Consider the following 19,557-nt stretch of genomic DNA (forward strand, 5'->3'; position numbering starts at 1 on the left):
TTTCTCCTTCAAGTCATTATAGAGTTTCAACACAACTATTCATTGCTCCAAGGAAACAAATTGTGTCCAAAAAAATTTGAAATTTTATTTTCTGTAACCGTTAGTAAAAAGAATCATAAAAAATAAACTGGTAGTTTAGATGATTTAATGCTTTTTATAGCTATAAATATTTTTACTTTCATACAACATAAAATTTGTTAAAAAATTCATAAAAATCTTCAATAACGAAAAGAGAGGTTAAATAATTCAACAAAGGACTTGCAAATTAAAAAATTACGCTTTAGATGATAATGTAATTCTGTGCTATCAATATGATGTATCCAGTGCGAAATGAGGATATTGCCAACAATAAAATTTATTATGCATATTAATAAATTAATTATAATTGTCATTAATTTATCTATATTAAGAAACAGATGATGTTAGAATTTATTGTAAATTTTATTATTTTTTTAATAATGTAACAGAAAAATGTTTTATTTGTTATCTGTAATTTATTTCTTAATATTTTTATTTATGATATTTCTTTCAACCTTTATTCATAAGCAAGTAACGTTTTTTAATTACAATTGTAAATTGTTTAAGAATAGGAAGTTTTATTTGTGATAGTTGGTATCAATTAACTATTTGGAACTGGTACGCGTTGTTGGGTTTTTTACTTAAAACATTATTTGTTAAATTTGTGAGTAATTTATGTAAAAATTCCTCATATCCGTGTTATTAAACAAAACATTTTTGTTTAGTTTAATTTCAAAGTTTATACATTTGTTGTTTGTTGTAAATTCGTATTTTCTTGTGACAGCCTAGTTTGATACAGCCATTAAGTTTTCATCGGCAGTCCAGTGTAGCAGTTAACCCTTAAATGTTGGTAAATAATAATTATGTACTTATACTAATTTATTTTTTATACTGAATCAGGTTTTTTTTTGGAAGAAATGATCTTTATTTAACAATGCGTTTAGATTGGACTATTGTTCATGAACGGTTAATGTATATGTACAATGATTTATACGTTATTTTGGATAAGGAGTTGTAAGGATTCTTATAGGTTAATTGCTTTTATTTATAACGTATAAATACGCTTGTAACTTTTATAAGAAGTAAATTAAAAACGATTGGTGCTTTGTAAATGCGCGTTTTTGGAAGTGCTGGTTTATGTAATTTTCACATATTAGTAATGCCTTTTTATTTATAAAAACTTTAATCGCGTTTCGTTTTATTAATGTGTTATAAATTTATTGTCATGTCTGTTATCTAAGATAACAAATCAAGATCGTCAGGGTTGCATTATGAAATTAGTAAATAGTATAGTTAAGGAATATACTTTAATAGCTCAAACAGAATACTTTCATGTAATTTCGAGTGTGTTTAAGAATTAGTATTCTGTGATACAGAACTCTTTAGCATGCTAAAAAAAGCTTATATATTTTTCCAGTTTGTCAATGAGAAATAAGTTTTTTATCTGTTTTTTGCAGGCCTATGATTGCAGTTACACATTGATTTAATTAATCACAAATTTTTTCTAGCACTTGTTAATTTTGATTTTTATATGAACAGTATTACATTCTTAAATTTATACAATTTCTGGTTCTTAACAGGATTCATTTTAACAGATGTGCCATTTTATTACATTAAAAAAATAGAAATGGATTTATTTTCATTTTAAACTTAGAGATTGATTTCATCATAACATCTTTAACAGTTTTAAGCTTGTACAGACATCTCAAATGTTATAGAGAAAACCATGATTTCATATTGTATTTGAAGAAACTAAAAGTACATTTCTTAGTTGCAAATGCAAAAATATTTGTCTCAAGGATTCAGTGGTTTTTTTTTTTGTTGTACATTTGAGTTGTCTGATCCTCCATCATGTGAATTAACAGAAAAAGACCTATTCATTACAATATTGAGTGTTTGTTTGATTTTGCATTACAAAATTTCTCCTGTACTTCATAATAAAGTAATTGATTTATTAATTTCTTGTTATTAAGCTTAATACTGATAAAAAAGGAATTTATTTTATAAAGAAATTTTGTTATGGCGTTTAATGAAATAAATACTTTTAATGATTATTAATTTACAGAGAGATATTAAATGTAGCCATAGATTGTTAAGCCTTGTAATAAATTATAGGGTTAAATTGTGTTATATGGCCGGCAGACATTGTCTAGATCTCGGCTTTGTAAGTCTGCACTAGATGGCATTAGTCGTCTAATAATGATTAACAGTATTATTACAAAGTTTTATTACTGTAGTTTAAAGCTTAATTAGTAATTCATTTATTTTACCGAGTAATATAACTTGCAGTATTAATAAGTTGTTTACAATTTGTGTACTTATTGTATATTAGATGAGGTTAGGTTAAGTTTAGTTAGTTTATGATGATATTGTACAAAGTTTAGTGCATGAAATTAACTTAAATATTTTTGGTGCTACTTCAGTATGCAGTCTACCCTACCATCATCATGGGGTCCAAGGTTTACCATCCCACCTACTTGGTAAAACATCCCACCTAACATAGTGTAAGTAATGTAACTAATGTTATTTATATACAAATTATATATAATATGAATGGTATTATTTATATACACATTATATATAATTTGTATAGTTAACATTAATTAGATGAGGTTAGCGGATGAAGCAAGCATTAGAAATCTTGTTAGATAACCTATTTCTGTGTACTTAAGTTCGTACGATATCAACATAAGCTCTCTCTTTTTCCTGTTAGCCTCTGGGAATTACCGTTCAGGTATTACTTAAGAGGATGAATGAGGATGATATGTATGAGTGTAAATCAAGTGTAGTCATGTACAGTCTCAGTATCAACATAAACTAACCAAACTTAACCTAACTTCAGCTCTATTTGCTCACTAACGTTCAATTAACATTAAATGTAAGTAATAAAACGAGATAATGTGATTAATGTCCATTTCATTAATTAACTGTGAATCTTAACTAAATGACTAATGTCCTCTAGTGGAGACTTAGAAAACTGAAATGTAATCTAGGCAAAGTACAATGTCTGCTGGGACCTAAATTAGTTCCTTGAAAAGACTTAAGTAGTTTAAAATAAATAGTTATCTTAATTTTTTGTAAATCTATTGAAAAATAAAATAACTTGGACTGTACTATAGAATTTTGGCAAATGGTAGTTGCATGACTATTACATGTTTCTGTCATCAAGGTACACAGAAGAAGGTAAAAACCCCTAATGACAAAATTTATTTCCAATTTCCTATCTTCAGTATTCAAAATTGGAAAATTTTAATTTTTATGAGTTGTATTTATTTTGAAAATCTATTATATAACCTGTAAAGATTAAAGATATTTTGATGATTCAAAATTAACTTGTAATCAACATCTTAAGCTGTTGAATTGCAATTTTAATAAATTTTTAATATACAAAATTTATTATAGATCATTTTTTTCTTTAAACCAGTATTTTTAAATTGAGAGGAAACACTGTCTGAAGTATTACATTTTCAAAATTGTAATTTTTTATGAATTGCATTTGTTTTAAAAATTTATTGTAACCTTTCTTTAACCTGAAAATTTATTTTGATCAAAAAAATGTTTTAAAACTTTATATTTTTTAGCTATTGAACTATAACTTTTATTGAGTTTTAGCTTTTTAAAATTTATTTTATATAAATTGTTTAAATTACAGTAAAATTTTTGTAAAAAAAATTCCTTTTTGTAGTGATAAGGAAGCAATGACATCTTTTTTCACTAGTTCAAGAACTATTCGTGAGGTATTATCAGATAAAAAATGTTTTTTTATCCCCTTCCATAGATATATTTCATTTCAAACTTTGTAACTTATATATTTAAAAAGGGAATTAAATAGAAATACAAACATTTTCAATGATGAACTTCACTTCAAGTATATTAGTCCTTAAATTTTAATCTTGTTATTTAAGCACAGTGATAAAATACAACACCTTAAATATATGCAAAAATGTTATTTTGTCCTGAAGAACAAATGTATCATAAAAATTTAGAATTGTTTGAACAATTGTATCACTTAATGCATTTCCATTACCAAGTCCTTGACTTCCAGTTCAGGTAGAACACTAGCTTTTGAAACTGTGAGATTCACAAACCATGTTTGAACTAACCTGAAATTCATCTGCTATGTATGACCATGTTGGTGCAATATTTTATATTTTCATACTTTTTGGTGCACCTCTTTAATTTTTCCTTTAGCTTTACTATTAAATATTTTTAAAGTTTTAATTTTCATCTCCAGAGCTACATAAGTCAACAATTCAGTTGATCTTGAATGCGTTGTGTTGCATTATTATTAATTTTAAACAATTTTTTTTGTAGCACTTTTTTTGAATTTTGAGAAAAGATATTCCTGTAACTAAACACCAGTCATCTACTTGTTTATTTTACCTAGTCCAATATTAGGAGGGGTACATATTTTGAATAACGTCCTTAAATATCTTCATTACATTTTGATTGTTGTGATGTGAATTTTGATGTAACTGCTACACCAAGATTTTCCCAGAATAAGTTTATACTAGAAAACATTTTTGAAAATTCAGTCCTAATTGCTTGAAGAAATTTTTTGATATATTTTTTAAAATTATTTTGATATTTTTTTTGTTAAAATTAAATTTTTGATGTATTTATTATGGTGGAGTTGTTTCATAACAATTCTCTTCAAGATTAACAAATATTTAGTCAAATATTTTTTCATTTTAAATAAAAGTGTTTAAATTTTTGATTACATAACTGCAAAATATCTCATTTTGGCTAACTTTTATACTTTAAATTTGAGAGGTAACACTATATAAAGTATTACAGCGGTAATTATATCTTCTGAATACTACACGTTTGCATATATAATTTACTAAAATATACAACAGTTGCAAATCAACAGAAAATGAACAAAAATAAAAATACAGAATTCAGTAAATCTAGTACTAAAACAAACATTTTAATCAACAAACAAAACAATTCTCTACAGTTTCTGAACTTCACTTTCCAATACATTGGATAGACTAACAGAAAATGTCCCAGAATATTACATGGGTTTAGATTGCGTAACCACACATTACAGTTAGAACACAACAGAAATTTGAATACAATATCCTGCTTTTACCAACACGTATTTATTAATGCAGAAAATTAAACATCAAGAGAAAAAAATAAGATTCAGTCACACTGTTCAAAAAGCCCTAATAACACATGATTTTCCAAAAATAACATTTTAATATTAAAAAAATATATTTAATATTACTGCATACTACTTACAAGTTGTAAAATATTTTTGTTCTTCAGCTCAAAATATTACTGCTATATTTTAGTATATTTAAGATGTGTTTCTACCAAGGAATTTTTTGAAAGATTTAAACTAAAACCTCTGGAAGATGCTGGAAAAGCATTATTTTTTTCTGATAAAAACATCAGAAAAAAAATCATGTAATTTCTTGTATCCCCCTTCAAAAAAATCCTAAATGTTGTCAGAATTTGTTTTTACAAAAATTATTGTAACTTAAATATTTTACAATAAGCCTGCTTTATATTAAAAGAATTGAATTACTGATATCTTTATACTGATTTTTCTGTTGTAACTTACTGAACGTTGATTTTTACAACCTAGTTTCATTTTGTTGACTAAAATTATAATTAAAATATTATTTTATTTATAATATTATTATAAAATAATAAATTTTGTTTATTTTTTTATATTTCAAAACAGGCTATTTTGGAAAATATTATTCCAGGTTGGATTGTAAATCAATTAAATGCATTCTGTTGGGTTGATAATTATGTAAATTTTTGTGAGAAAAGTGGCATTGTCTAATTATAAATATTCGTAAAATTCATTTTATAAATATTAAAAATAATGAATTTAGTGGCAGCACAATATTGTAAAAATAAATTTTTCTGAGAATATTTGAGTGTGTAATGTATGCAAACCAATGTTTGTTTAAACATCAGGAACATCTGAACAATCTCAGTAATTAATTTATTACTGATTTTATAAATCTTGGAGGATGGCTTTTGATCTTAATTTATCCAAATTATTAGTGGGTGAACAGTTAAAAAAAATTAAATTTTATTTTAGCATTTCTTTGATCAAAATCAGATTAACTGTTCATAAACCAATTTTATAATTTCATTTTTTTGTTGGTTTGACATGTAGTTTTTTTGAATCTGTGCTGACTATTTAGTGTATACAGTTGGGCATAGGGATAATGCTGTGTAATAAAAGAGAGTCTATTACTGTATTATATAATTTAAAGTTCTGTCTGAAAGTTAATAAAAAATGTCTTTAGATAAAAGATCTCTTTATTATTGTTACTGGCATTTTATTCAAAACAGAGGAAGCTCTCTTTTTACAAAATGATGTAAGATTGAAATAACCTTTTTAATGAAAATTTCAAAATGAATTTTAGCTATACAACAAATTTGCATGATTGCAATATTAGCAATGTCGTCTACTATTTCCTTGATTTATAAATATTAAATTTACATTAATTATGTTTATTTGAAACTATAAAATTAATAATTATTTATCAGTACAACAGAAGATTATATAAAATTTATAAACGTAATGCAGTTAATAAAATTAAATAAAGATACAGTAACAAATGAAAATGGTTACAGTAGAAGAAATAAAATACAAATACATAATATTACAAAATGTTCATTAGAGAAAATGAAATAATATCAGCTAAATACATAGTGATTCAAAGAAACGGGAAATTAAAAAAATTAAATAATGTTAATGAAAAATTTTTTTTAGAAAAAGAATTTTATTTCATGTAATTGTACAAATGCTGCCATTTTAGGATACATACATTTTAGTTTATTTTTTAAAGATGACATCTTGCAGGTGACCTCCTCTTCTACATAAACACTCACAAAGTCTCTTCGTTAAATTGTTCATGGTTTGACGTAACATCTCAATTGGAATTTCCGCAATTGCTTTTCGGATCTTTGCCTTCAGTTCTTCCGGTGTAGCAGGTCAACTGTGGAACACTTTGCTTTAAGGTGACCCCACAAAAAGTAATCGCATGCTGAGAGATCAGGCGATCTGGGAGGCCATCTAATGTCACCATTTCGTGAAATGACATGTCCAAACAATCTGTGTACAGCTGCCATCGATATTCGTGCAGTATGTGATGTTGCTCCGTCTTGTTGAAACCAGGCTGTGTTAAGAATTGGTGGAAATCTCTTTTGTTGTTCTACAACAAAGGTTTCAAGCATGGCTACATAACGAGCAGACGTCACTGTAATCGCAAGACCGTTGTCATCCTCAAAAAAATAAGGGCCTATAACACCGTAAGCACACCACACGGTCACTTTCTGGCTGTACAACGGACGCTGGTGCAGCTGCGTAGGATTTTCTTGTGCCCAGTATCTGAAATTTTGCTTGTTAACAAATTCACTGAGGTGGAAATGCGCTTCGTCTGACATCCACAGTTCGTGAACAATCTCTTCGTTATCATTTATCTTTTGAAGCATTACATTACAGAATTGTGCTCGCACAACTGCATCGTTCGGTTTCAGTTTCTGGACGATCTGCAGCTTGTATGGATGGAATTGCAAGTCCTTCACTAACATTCTTCGAACACTTGAACTATGCAATTGTAAATATGCTGAGAGACGACGGATGTGGACTTTGTGTGACAGCATCTTGTAAAGCTCTTGAACATTCTGTGGTGTACGGACAGTTCGCTCATGGCCTGGAGGTTTCTTTTCATTTCCGAACCAGTTTCCTCAAAATTAGATATCCACGTTTTAATTGCATGTGCTGATGGAACACAGTCGTCTCGTCCCAGGTTAAAATGACGGCGAAATTCTCTACGCGCTCCCTCCACACTGTCATTGTTTTTGTAAAACGCTTTGATAACAAATGCACGTTGCGCACCACTCCAAAGATCCATGACAACTAAATGGCAGGTTAGGTTAGAGAGGCTGGTGCCGCTTATCAAGTGGTACCAATCGGCCACGGCCACCAACACAACTTTCAAAATTTCCCGTTTCATGAATCACTGTGTATATTCAAGTGATTCATGGCATATAGTGTTTTGAATATTTTAACATTATTAGAAAATAAATTTGTATTTAAACTGAAGTCATTTACTGATTACATTGTTCTAACAAAATACAAATCAGAATGATGAAATGATTCATTGAAAGTTGAACTGGACAGTCAACGAGGATTTCAAATTTAATGGTGCTATTCCACATCTCATAAAATAAAATAAAATCTTTAATGCTATATCTTACTTGAAGAGATTCAGCATTACATCAAACTTAAATTACTTTTTGGGAAACCTAATTGAGTAAGATACTAAATATTTCTTATGGTACAATATAATACATGAAGTAATTTTGATGCCACTTCTGGCATCAAAAAAAGATATTAACAAAAAATATAAAACCTAATGATTTCTACTTGCAATTTATAGTGGCATCTATAATGCCTGCTAGTATAGAACCTTCATTTTGTTTTGTAGCTGAGCATGGCTTTTAGAGAAAATCTTCGAGTGATAAAAATTAATGCAAATAGAACAATAAAAAGCACTCAAAGAAACATTTTAAATATCAAATGGGTACTCTTTGAACATTTTAACAGTTTTCAGTGAACATTTCTGGGGACAAGATTAATAAATAAAATTTGAAACAATTTTTGTAAGTTTGACTTTGGGTTTCTTTTCAGGCAATAGATCTAGTACTTGAAGAACACTGGGTAATTAACTTGGTTTTTAATAATCCAAGAACTGGGAGGATAATAATTAGGGGCCCCAGTGGAGTATTATCCAGTGGTTTCTGGCAAAGAACATTGCAAATTTTCTCTAATAGGATAAAAACAAATGTTTGCTTTTTTTACAGCAAAGGTGAATTGTGAATTTTGAACTTGCCAGTGAAGAAACGGTATTTGAAATTGTTATAAATTGCTTAGTATAGAGGCATGTGTAAAAGTCATACCAAAGAAATGTTACTTTTTAAGAAACTTGTCCAGTAAGCACAGTTTATTTAAATTATGAAGTTGTTAAAAATATGAATTACCAAAAAAACAAATCAAGGTATGCTTTTCACAATTGGCCAAATTTTTTTTACAAAAAAAAAATTGTGTAATCAGATTTATTGTTTTAAAGAAATGTTTGTTTAAGCATGCATAATTTTGTAACGTGTTGATTATGCAGTTTTCATTACGCTAAATGACATTTGTGTGCTTTGTGATCCACACCAACAATGTGTAACAAAAATTATTGCAATAATGTGCTTCATCTGTTTATAGCTGAAATAAAAGAAAAGTGGTAGGAGGCTCACAAATGGTCAAGAATTGGGAAACAGTTTAAGAAGATTCTGTCTTCATTTATTCATTGTATTCTTTCTCTTTTTTATGTGTTAAATAATGAAGAAATAAAAATCTATTACTTGTGTCATCCTAGCAATTTTATAAACTATTTCCGTAATCTATAATATATTTTTAAATAGTACGTAGGAGTAATCTTATATTAAAACTATTTTGGATTTGACAAGAAGGTAGGAATTTCACTTTTTATCTCTAAAGACTTACTGGTAAGGGTATATATTTGTTAGTTTATTTTTCCTTGTATTTGTTATGTAACTATTAAAATGGTTTGATGAATTTGAATGCATTTAATCAGATGATTTGTTTCCTTGAAAAAGGTATTAAAATATTCAAATTTATTTGTACAGTTTTCTTGAAAGCACAGCACGCTTCACAATTGCATACTTCACATATGTGTGATATTTACTGAAGCTAGACTCTCTTGGTGATCATTTTTATATATGATTATTTAGGTGTAGTTAAAAGCTATTAAATTTTTTCTTTAATCTATTGTTGGAAACTCTTGTGATTCAAATTTACAATTGGATATGATTTTATTTATTTTTTATGATATTGGATTAGAAAAAATAGTTATTTATATGTAGCCGTTTTACTTATTAGCTATTCCTATATCAATTTAGAATAAGTAAAATAATATTCCCATTATCATTTTAGAATACCAAGATGCGGTTAACTTTATTTCTTGTGAATAATAATTAAGGTAGAATTTGTAGTAATTTGTTTTCCTGAATGAAAATAAAATGCTAAGAAAGAGTATATGCTATAATAATAAATTTTGTCTTTTGAAAAGTAAACATATTAAAATCATTTATTTTATATGATGGTTTGTACATGTTTTTAGATAACATGAAGAGAAAGAATAAACGGCATGATTCCAAAGGGACACCAGAGAAATCTCCAGAAAAGCCATCTCGCAGGTCAAATAGGCACTCAAAACGTAGAAGAAAGTCTTCATCATCATCTTCATCTCCGGAGCGGGAGAAAGTCCATACAAAATCAAAAGATGCAGCAGTTAAAGATAGTTCAGCAAAAGGAAATGAAAAGGTTCGTAGTTATACACCAGAATTGGTAACTGAGAAAGTTAACAAAGAGGTTATTGAGAAAAATGTTGAGCAGGAGGCTGGAAGTAGTAGACATAGCAGTAAAAGGCATTCAGGAAGTGAGGCAGAAATTGATAAACTGGTTAAAAAGGATGAAGGTGGTGGTGATAATGAATGGAAAGAAGATAAAAGCTTTTGGGAAGGGGATGAGAAGGTAAATTGAATTGTAAAATATCATTATGTGTATTTCATTTGGTTCATGGCTTCCTTACTTTTTTTTTGAGTTGTAGTTGACTTTTAGGTTTTGTCGAATGTGTAAGAATCATTTAGTATTGCTGTAGATTTGTTTTTAATTCTGTAGTTCTGGATCAATATATATTTTACTGTAAATATATAGTGAAATGGAATAAAAGTTTCTTGTAGTTTGCTTGTTAAAGTTTAAGTCTGTTTATTTTTTTAATTGGTTTTCCCTTTTTCTGTCGGGTTTTTTCTCTAATTTTTAATACCTTGATTGCTACTATAATTGCCATCAACAATGTCTGTGAAGGAATGAAGTTGACCTATATTGTTTTTTGAACAGAAGTACCTGCTTCAGTTAACTTTTACAGATTGTAGCAGGCACAGAATTCTACAGTTTATTAATGAGGTATACTTAATAAAAAAGCCTGCTCCTTAATAGATGATTAAGTACGGTATCCTATGTAGTGTGACATTTTTCTATAGACCCTATTGAACATAATATATTTTAGAAAAAACGATTGGCATTTGTACCATGTATTACTTCACTTCTATTATAGCCATAAGCATGAATGAAACAGATAGTGTGAAGAAAAACATTAATTACCATCTTTTTTTTTCAGAAAATGTTGTGTTGCTCACAGTATCTTTAGCAGGGAATATCTTATTTTAATTTTTAACCACAAGACAAGTAGAAATCTTACTTTTTTTCTACATTATTCTCTGTACTTCTTTTTTGTATTTTCAATACATTATCTTTTGTACATTATTTTCAATAAGTTATTCTCATCTACTGACCTTAAACTTTCACAATTATTAACTAAATATCATCAAATCATCCCAACAGCAGAACTACATCAGGAGTAATAAGAACTAGTAAATTTTCTAATTCATTATTTTCTCTACTGAATTCATCAATACCTTCATATTTACTAAATTTACACTCTTTTGTTAATGCCAGAAGTCTGGTTACATTCTCATCAATCAATCAAGCACTCATTTTGACAAGTTAACATATGTAATATGATTTACATGTAATGAAACATTTCAGAAAGTTTAGTTACAATTTTGTATTCTTTGTTTTATTATTAAACTTGCGAATTCAGTGAAGCAATTTTAAATTGTAAATTCAAAATTGATGGATCTCCATGGTCGGCACTGCATGGGATTTTTCATATGTTTCCATTCCATATTCACAAGCACACAAACTTAGAGTTTTTTTTTTTGCATTATTAGTTTCAAGGTAAAACACTAGTATCTCTTTTGGTCTCAAAGCAGTGAACTGTACTGTATAAGTGATAAATCATGTCCTTGGTAGTGAGGGGAAAGGCAATGATGTATACTGTGTAGCATGGTACAATGGGTATCCAGATAGCAATTACAGGTACTAGCATAACATACCATGCGTTACGATTTTACTTTCTTGGGAAAACTATGAATTTTGTAAAAATGTTAATAGGTATTTATTCGTGATTTATGTACAGAGTTATGTAAAAATAAGCAACAAACATTTTAAAAACCATTATAAGTGACCATTATTATTATTATTACCATTATTATTTAGGTAAAGTTTTCATGTTATCTAAACAAATGTAATTTAAAAATACTAGCATCGCTCTGTAACTAATAGAAGCTTTGTTAACCAGTATGTAATGGTCTTGAGCAAGATTTTAGACTATCAAATCTACTTTATGAGTAGATTACCCACCTGTTTTCTTTATCCTTAATCTTCTTTCCAATTATTGGTTGTGTAGATGCAGACTGACCGTAGGTTCTTTGTGATAAGTGTGTCTGGACATATATGCCAGAGTTGGTGCATTATTGGTTGCTTTGATAGTTGATGGGATTGCTCTGGATTGCCTCAGGGATTTCATTTCCTGCCCAGTGACATCACAAGCCACTGATGGCCGACTTAATTGGGAAACCTGGGATTAATATATTCCCTTCAAATAACAAACATTTCATGTTAATTAATTTTTGTTTTACATTCACCTCTGTTGATTTGTTTTAAGTAATATCAACTATGGTAATTAATTATTTATTAATGCCAAAAGCATTCAGTAAAACTGCATCCACTATTCTTTAATATTGTAATTATGAAACTGGTTATTTAACAGTGCTTCGGCTGTTATTGTTCTGTTCTTGTTTCTTAATTTCCAGTTTTGAAGATGTTATTTTGAGGTATTATAGGTGTTGTAAAATATCAGTTTGTCAGGGTTGTAGTTTACCATCGCACCTAGGACCCTGAACTGTATATATTTTTTGGAACTGTAGCAGTTGTTTTAGGGAAATGATTGTTGTCAGTTCAGGTGATAATTTGTTTTCGCTATAAAATTGCTTTTCTGCTCTACAGATGTATTTCTGCTTTAAACACTTTTAGCTATGATACAGATTTTTTTTTGAAATTAGATTATCTAATTATTTATTCAATTAGATTGATGTATAATAACTTAGATTATTTAATTTTAGACAGATATCCAGTTAAAATTGTGGGCCTCTTTATTTCATAATAATAGGATGAAAAATCAGAGGGATTTGAAATGAGGATCCGTCAGGTGAAGGACGGAGATGGTGTTTAAAAAATTCTAATTCCTTATTGGTTTGAAGTGTGTTCAAACATGTTTGAGTGTGTGTAAAGTTCTATAGTGTTTATTAAAATGATTTATAATGTCTAGTTTTACCGGAGTTTTTTTAGTTCATACTTCTAACTGCATAAGAGTAAGTATTTAAAAAAAAATTACATTATAATGTGGGTCTCATTTTTTCTGTTATGGCATCTATATGTATGATATGTATGTTTTCTGGAAGTTTGTTATTTTTCATCATCAAATTCAGAAAAATTATTTAAATAAAAAAAAAAAAAGTTAGTTTTGTTGGTTGGCTATGTTTGTGTATTTGGAGAATTATGTACCTTACGTCTAAAGCCTGTTTCAATCTAGTGAAGTTACATTTTTGGTAGTCTGTATTTTTTCCATAGGTTGGTGACGCTAAATTAATTTTCTTTTGCTGTTTAACATTTTTTAAATTATGGTATTCAGCACTCGTGGCATCCTCTTGACAAAAAATTGACTTTTGGGTTTTAGTAGCAAAGTATTTACTACAAAATAAAATTTAACTGGAAAAAATTTAATATTTTAAATTTTATTGCTCAGGATGCATTTTGACAAAGAACTTCCACTTTATTTGCCGTGGATGAAGTGTAGTAAAAAATTGTAGTTATAAGCCAATTTAAAAATAATTTTAGTACAGAAAATGAAAAAAACTGAAGTAATTTTTGTAGAAAATATTTTCTTTGAAATATTGATTGAAGATTTCCATTATTTAATAAAAAAAAATGTGATAACTTGAAGGAAAAACAGATAGTTCAGCTTGTTTAGAATAAATCAGTGAGACTGGATTTTTTTTAGTGGTACAGAAGAATCTCTTGATAAAAAGATTTTAATGTTCACAAGATGCCAGAAATCTTGTAAATATGTGTAAAGAGCTGCACATCTGTTATGCATGAGTAAACACTCAAATAAATACAATGATACCATTATGCAGAATAATGAAAGATTTTAGTTTTGTAATCAAAATAGCTTGTAGACAATGATTATATTGTTTATAAAAGTAAATACGACACAGTTAATTGAAAATATTGTGATTAGATTTTTGCTCCCACATTTATGTCATCAATAAATCATAGAAAGACATAAAAAAGATGATAATTTTTTTTTTTAAATTATACACTAGTAGTTATGATACTAAAAAAAAAATCTCCTGTCACTGCAGTCAAACTTCTACATTTACTGTATTCATAGCACATCCAAGGCAAGAAGATATATCATGATTTATAGTAGCTTGGTAGAATGGGTATCTAGGTAGCAATTACAGGTACTAGCATCAGTATAAGTAACTTCAACATAACATGAAAACAAATTTGAGAAAATTGACATTTATTAAAACAAAACAGACTGAAAAATTGTGTATACCTGTGACTCCACTGCATTTTTATCGCTCACTTCAAGATAACTGTTAAGTAAATAAATACCATTTATTTACTAATAAATATTTATTTATTTATTTACTCAGTTCTAATAAGTAGAACTTATAAGTTATATCAATTTACTTAGGCAGAGATGGAGTTAATGATCATCATTGAAGTTTTGAAAATCCATATGAAACAGTAGAAAATAATTACCGACATAGGTTTTATGATAATATTTGATGTGATATTATTGATCATATGATTGAACCACTTATTTTTTAAGAATGCTATGTGGGAAATGTGTCCTTAAATTTTTTAGAAAATAATTTACCACCTTTTCTAGATTTTCCATTGCTAAAAAGATAAAAAATTTTTAATATAACATCCTCCTCATTTGTCAAGGAGGTAGGTATTATTTGAATATAAGATTTACAAACCACTGGATTGGGCAAGGTAGACCAAACTTGGCGTACCAGGACACTTGACCCAAAGTCAGTTGATTATATTTAATCATTAGTATATAAATAAAAAGAAACCAGAAAAAAATTAGTGAAAGAATTTTCAACACATTTGAAATTAAAACAATTCTGATTAAGAAGAGCTATCCATGGAATTCTAAATCTAGCGGAGTATTATGTAGTCATGCAGGAGGTGATTTTGAACAAATATTGCAGTAATTTATAATACGTTTTTAGTTATTTATTTTTAATAATTGATTTTGTTTTGAAATATTTACCAACATTAGAGATTTTTTTTTGTTTTAAGTTATCAGTTGTTTTTGTACAGTAATCTCTAAAAAGATTTACATAAAATACCATTATGGGCCCATTTATATAATTTTTTCCAGACCAAAATCATTAGAAATCATCAATTAATTAAGTTCCAAAAATTTGAGTATGACTTCATTTTACCCTTTGAGCAGAGATCAGAAACTTTTGCCAGCCATAACTGGAAAACAAAGAATTTCTGATCCGTGTTTATTTAAACTTTATTCCTTTTCACTTTTAAAATGTGTCTTGAAATGTTTTGTTTCTTCGCAAGACACTGTATTATCTAACATTTTTATTTCTTTTATGTTGTGATTTATTATTCTTTTTTAAGTTGCTTTTATGTATCTGGATATCTTCTCCGTATCATTTTGTAAATTACATAGTAATTGTAAATACTACTTAGTTAATATTTTGCTAACTCTCATAAATCATTCCCTATTGTGGTCCATTTGTGATATATATGTATTCTTTATAATTGAAACAATTTAATAAAAATTATTTAACTGATATTGGATAAGTAATTAAATTAATTGAATGTTTGGTTAAGTTAAGTAGAAATTTTAAATGTTCGCACATAAATGTTTAAAAAAGCAGTCTTCTTTCTTAACAACCAATTACTGTTTCAGGATGTAATGGTTTTACTACTTATTTTTTGATTAATGCTACTCATGGTTTATATATACTTATTACATTTTATATGTACTATACTACTTGTGTGTTTGTCGTTTCTGAGATTAGGTTTATTTTTTTATTTAAATTGAAATGCATGGCATGGGTAGAGGTTGATGAAATAATGCTGCATGGTAAATGTTTGAATTCAGTTAGTTGTGACAAAATTATTAGAGAATAAAAGTCAGTGTTGATTAGTAGGGCTACAACTGCTTTTCTTTATTAAATTAAAACTGTACTTATAAATAAACGGATATGTTTGTGAATTTTGTTTAATAAAATGGTTATCAAATAAACAAACTGGTTTGTATTTCTGCCTAAAACACAGCTTTAGAAAAGCTTTTAATATATAGGTTATAATAAAATTTACAAATGATTCAGAATTGTAATCTTATGATGACCGGTTATGAATAACTTCCTATAATATTTCTTTCGCAGTAAGGCAAACTCTCCTTGATGAATGCAATTTGTAAATATTGCTGTAAATCCCAGCATACAAGTTTTCCTGTGGTGAAATGAAATTTCATTTTGATAATTGTAGGAGAATAAGAAATCTTTCCAGTTTGATTTAATGGGAAGATGCCACCATAATGATTAATGAGAACCAGTTTTTACTCAATACTGCAAACAAAAACATTATTCATATATGAAAGTGGTTTTATTTGCATCCAGCCTTTTACTATCATACACCATTTTGTTTTCGTAGTTGTGCATCTAATATTTTTACACAATTCTGTAAAAAGTATGAAACTTGCAGCTTAATTTAAATTGTGAAAGTTATAAATTTTATAAAAGTACAATTAATATTCAACCTTACTACTCAAATACAGTTAGGGTTATGTTGATAGCATTAAAACGAAATTTACAGTTCATAATGAGACAAAATATATTGCTCTGACTTAGAGGATAGTATTGAAAAATGAATAAACCTACTTAAAAACCAACTGAGCAGAGCTGGCACTGCCGGTGGTGCAATAAGTGCATATTCATGGAGCAGTTGTTTTGCTAAAAATTTTATAAGATCTTTTAAAAGTTAAGAAATAATATTTAACGATGAATTTATCTTTAACTATTGAAGTTATTTGTAACAAAAGATTGTTTGATATTGTATTACATTAAGTTAAACTGAGATTTTGAAATCAGTAAGTAGCTTTTTTATTTTTATTTTTTATTTATGTATTATAAACACTTCGAGTACATTTACAAAATTAAGTTAATGAGAAAAGTGTATGCTATGCAGCTAAAGTGTTTGCATCAGCCCTGCAAATGAAGCGATACATCAGTAGTTGATTCTGTTTTTGGCTATAAGCACTGAAATGAGTAAGATGTGCTTTTACTGAGAAAACCATTTTTTTTATTTTAATAAAATAAAATATTAACCAATCATTGTATTTTTTATAAACTAATCAAGAAAGATTAAAATATTTTAAAGTAAATTCCAGAAAATAAATTTTATCTGTAAGTTTCAGAATATATATATATATATATATATGTGTGTATCGTATATGTATGTACAGCACTTTTTTTATTTCAGTTTACTTCATTTCTATTATTTGAATCATTTTATGTAAATTTTTTTTTTTTGTTTAAAACTGTAGTCAGTTACTTAAAACATGTTGAAAAGGTGAGTGAACCACACATTGCAAGTGTATTCATATTATTGATTCATGCATGTTGTTGATTATAAGTTCTGTAATTGCTCTTTTATAAACTAGATGAGAATTCCATATTTTATTTGGTATGTATTCATTTTTTGTGGAATGAAATAATATTTTTTCTAGTTTGTATCTATAATATTGGTACAGTATTATTTATTCTTCTTTTATTGGGTATAAGTAAAGTTTATATTCTGTATCATTTATTAGTATTTTTCATATTTTGAATGTATTTACTTAGAAATTTTCATTTCTAAAGGGGTTTTTATTTTCTACAGTTTTATTGGTTTATTATTGGTCTTTGTTTTTTATATCAAGAATTTGGTAGCTATTAGGAGTTTTGGGAAAGAAAGTTTGATTGTACAACAGATTTGTTTTGTTATCATACAATCTTTTATGTGTTAGCAATATTGATGACAATAACTTTTTTCACATTTTTTTTCTGAGACTGGGTGGATTTTCACAGCCAGATGCCCTTACTGATGCCACCTATTCAAATGCTATGGCTAACTGTGATTCAAACCCAGGACTTCTAGAAAAAAGATGGAAATGTTACCCCTCCATCTTGGAGGTTGACAGTAATAATAATAATATGTTAATTTTTCATATAGTAATTAATAATAATGAAATATTCAGATATTATAATTATCAAAAAGTCACTTATTTTTCTTCTGGCATTATTTAATTTATAATAGATTTGATTTTGAGAGATAGAGTTATACAGTATTTTTGCCTGTGGTACCAGTATTGCAATCAAACAGTATTAAGTGAAATCATCTTTATTAATTGTAGATACTAATTATATGTATTTAAGTGTCTGAAATGAAACTTGAGCCCCATAATTAAATAATTAATTATTTAACATCATTAATCATATTTACTGAATGTAAATATGTTGTGTTATTTTTACTATTTTTTTAGATCCTATTTATTTTGTATGGTGTTTGTTTCTGAAAGATTCAAAGCCTGTGAAACTGCGTCAAGCTGCATTTAAAGATTTTCATTTTACTGTCTCTTGTCTGGAACCTAAGATTTATTTTTTATATATATTAATCTTTCATATATTTTATTGTCCATGTTACATAATTAATAACTGTACTTCTACTATTTTATAAATGAGTGAAACCAACAGAATGTAGAAAACTACATACATTTTAGGAAACTACGTAAGTGCTTGGTAGTCTTCCTACATTATCTTTTCTTTATTAAAGCTTTTCTATTGATAAGAGTCTATTAAGTCTTTGATACAACAAAAAGAAATAACTTGAATTACCCGTAGTAGATCCAAGAAATTATATTGCCAGTGTTGGCAGAAAAAAGTGAAGTTAATAAAGAGGGTATAGTTTTGGCTGAAAACTATGTCTTGTGGAAATTTATCAACACTGTATTTATTCTATGTGCGGTTAAAGTCTGAGAGAGATCATTTGCTGATAAATAATTTAACATTTCATTGATAAAAGATTTTACTTCAAATTTTCTTAGTAAACTGGTGCCTGTAAGTTAAACGAATGACATCTGTACAAAAAAACAATTTAATTAGCAAGTAAGAAGTAAGTGGGTGTACGTACTTTTATTTCAGAATAATTACCTGAATTTTTTTATATGTTATAATAGGTGATGTTATCATAAGAATAGCTGAAGTTATGTGGTGTTGCCATGTTTCATATAAATAAAAAGCATTAAATTGGGCATAAGGAGTTTATTAACATTTTATAATAATTTAAATAGTAATGATTTTTTGACAGAAGTTTGAGGTTAAGTACCAGATTGTTTAAAATGTAGTTTTCTAGTTAGCACGATACAATAAAAATCATGTTGACTCACATGGATGTTTTTAAGCTTCTGTTCACAATAAATGTAGAATATAATTTTG

General features: G+C 27.6%; 1 protein-coding gene across 6 annotated transcripts in view; it reads left to right on the plus strand.

Annotated features, from left to right (window-relative positions):
- The first annotated feature begins 619 nt into the window (after nt 1-619).
- The window catches only part of Acn (apoptotic chromatin condensation inducer acinus), a 97,708-nt gene continuing 78,770 nt past the window's right edge, over nt 620-19,557 (plus strand). For 4 of the 6 annotated variants that reach the window (XR_012755103.1, XM_075356003.1, XM_075356006.1 and 1 more), the window contains exons 1-2: nt 620-864; nt 10,188-10,600. Coding sequence is in view for 5 of the 6 variants with exons in the window: in XM_075356003.1 (XP_075212118.1) it covers nt 10,193-10,600 (408 nt within the window). In the remaining variant the exon portion in view is untranslated. Of the gene's footprint in view, nt 869-10,187; nt 10,601-19,557 lie in introns of all 6 variants that reach the window. The other 2 variants (XM_075356005.1, XM_075356002.1) reach the window with 2 other exon arrangements.

This window comes from Lycorma delicatula, chromosome 2 (genome assembly GCF_047948215.1).
Source record: "Lycorma delicatula isolate Av1 chromosome 2, ASM4794821v1, whole genome shotgun sequence".
NCBI classification, from domain to species: domain Eukaryota; kingdom Metazoa; phylum Arthropoda; class Insecta; order Hemiptera; family Fulgoridae; genus Lycorma; species Lycorma delicatula.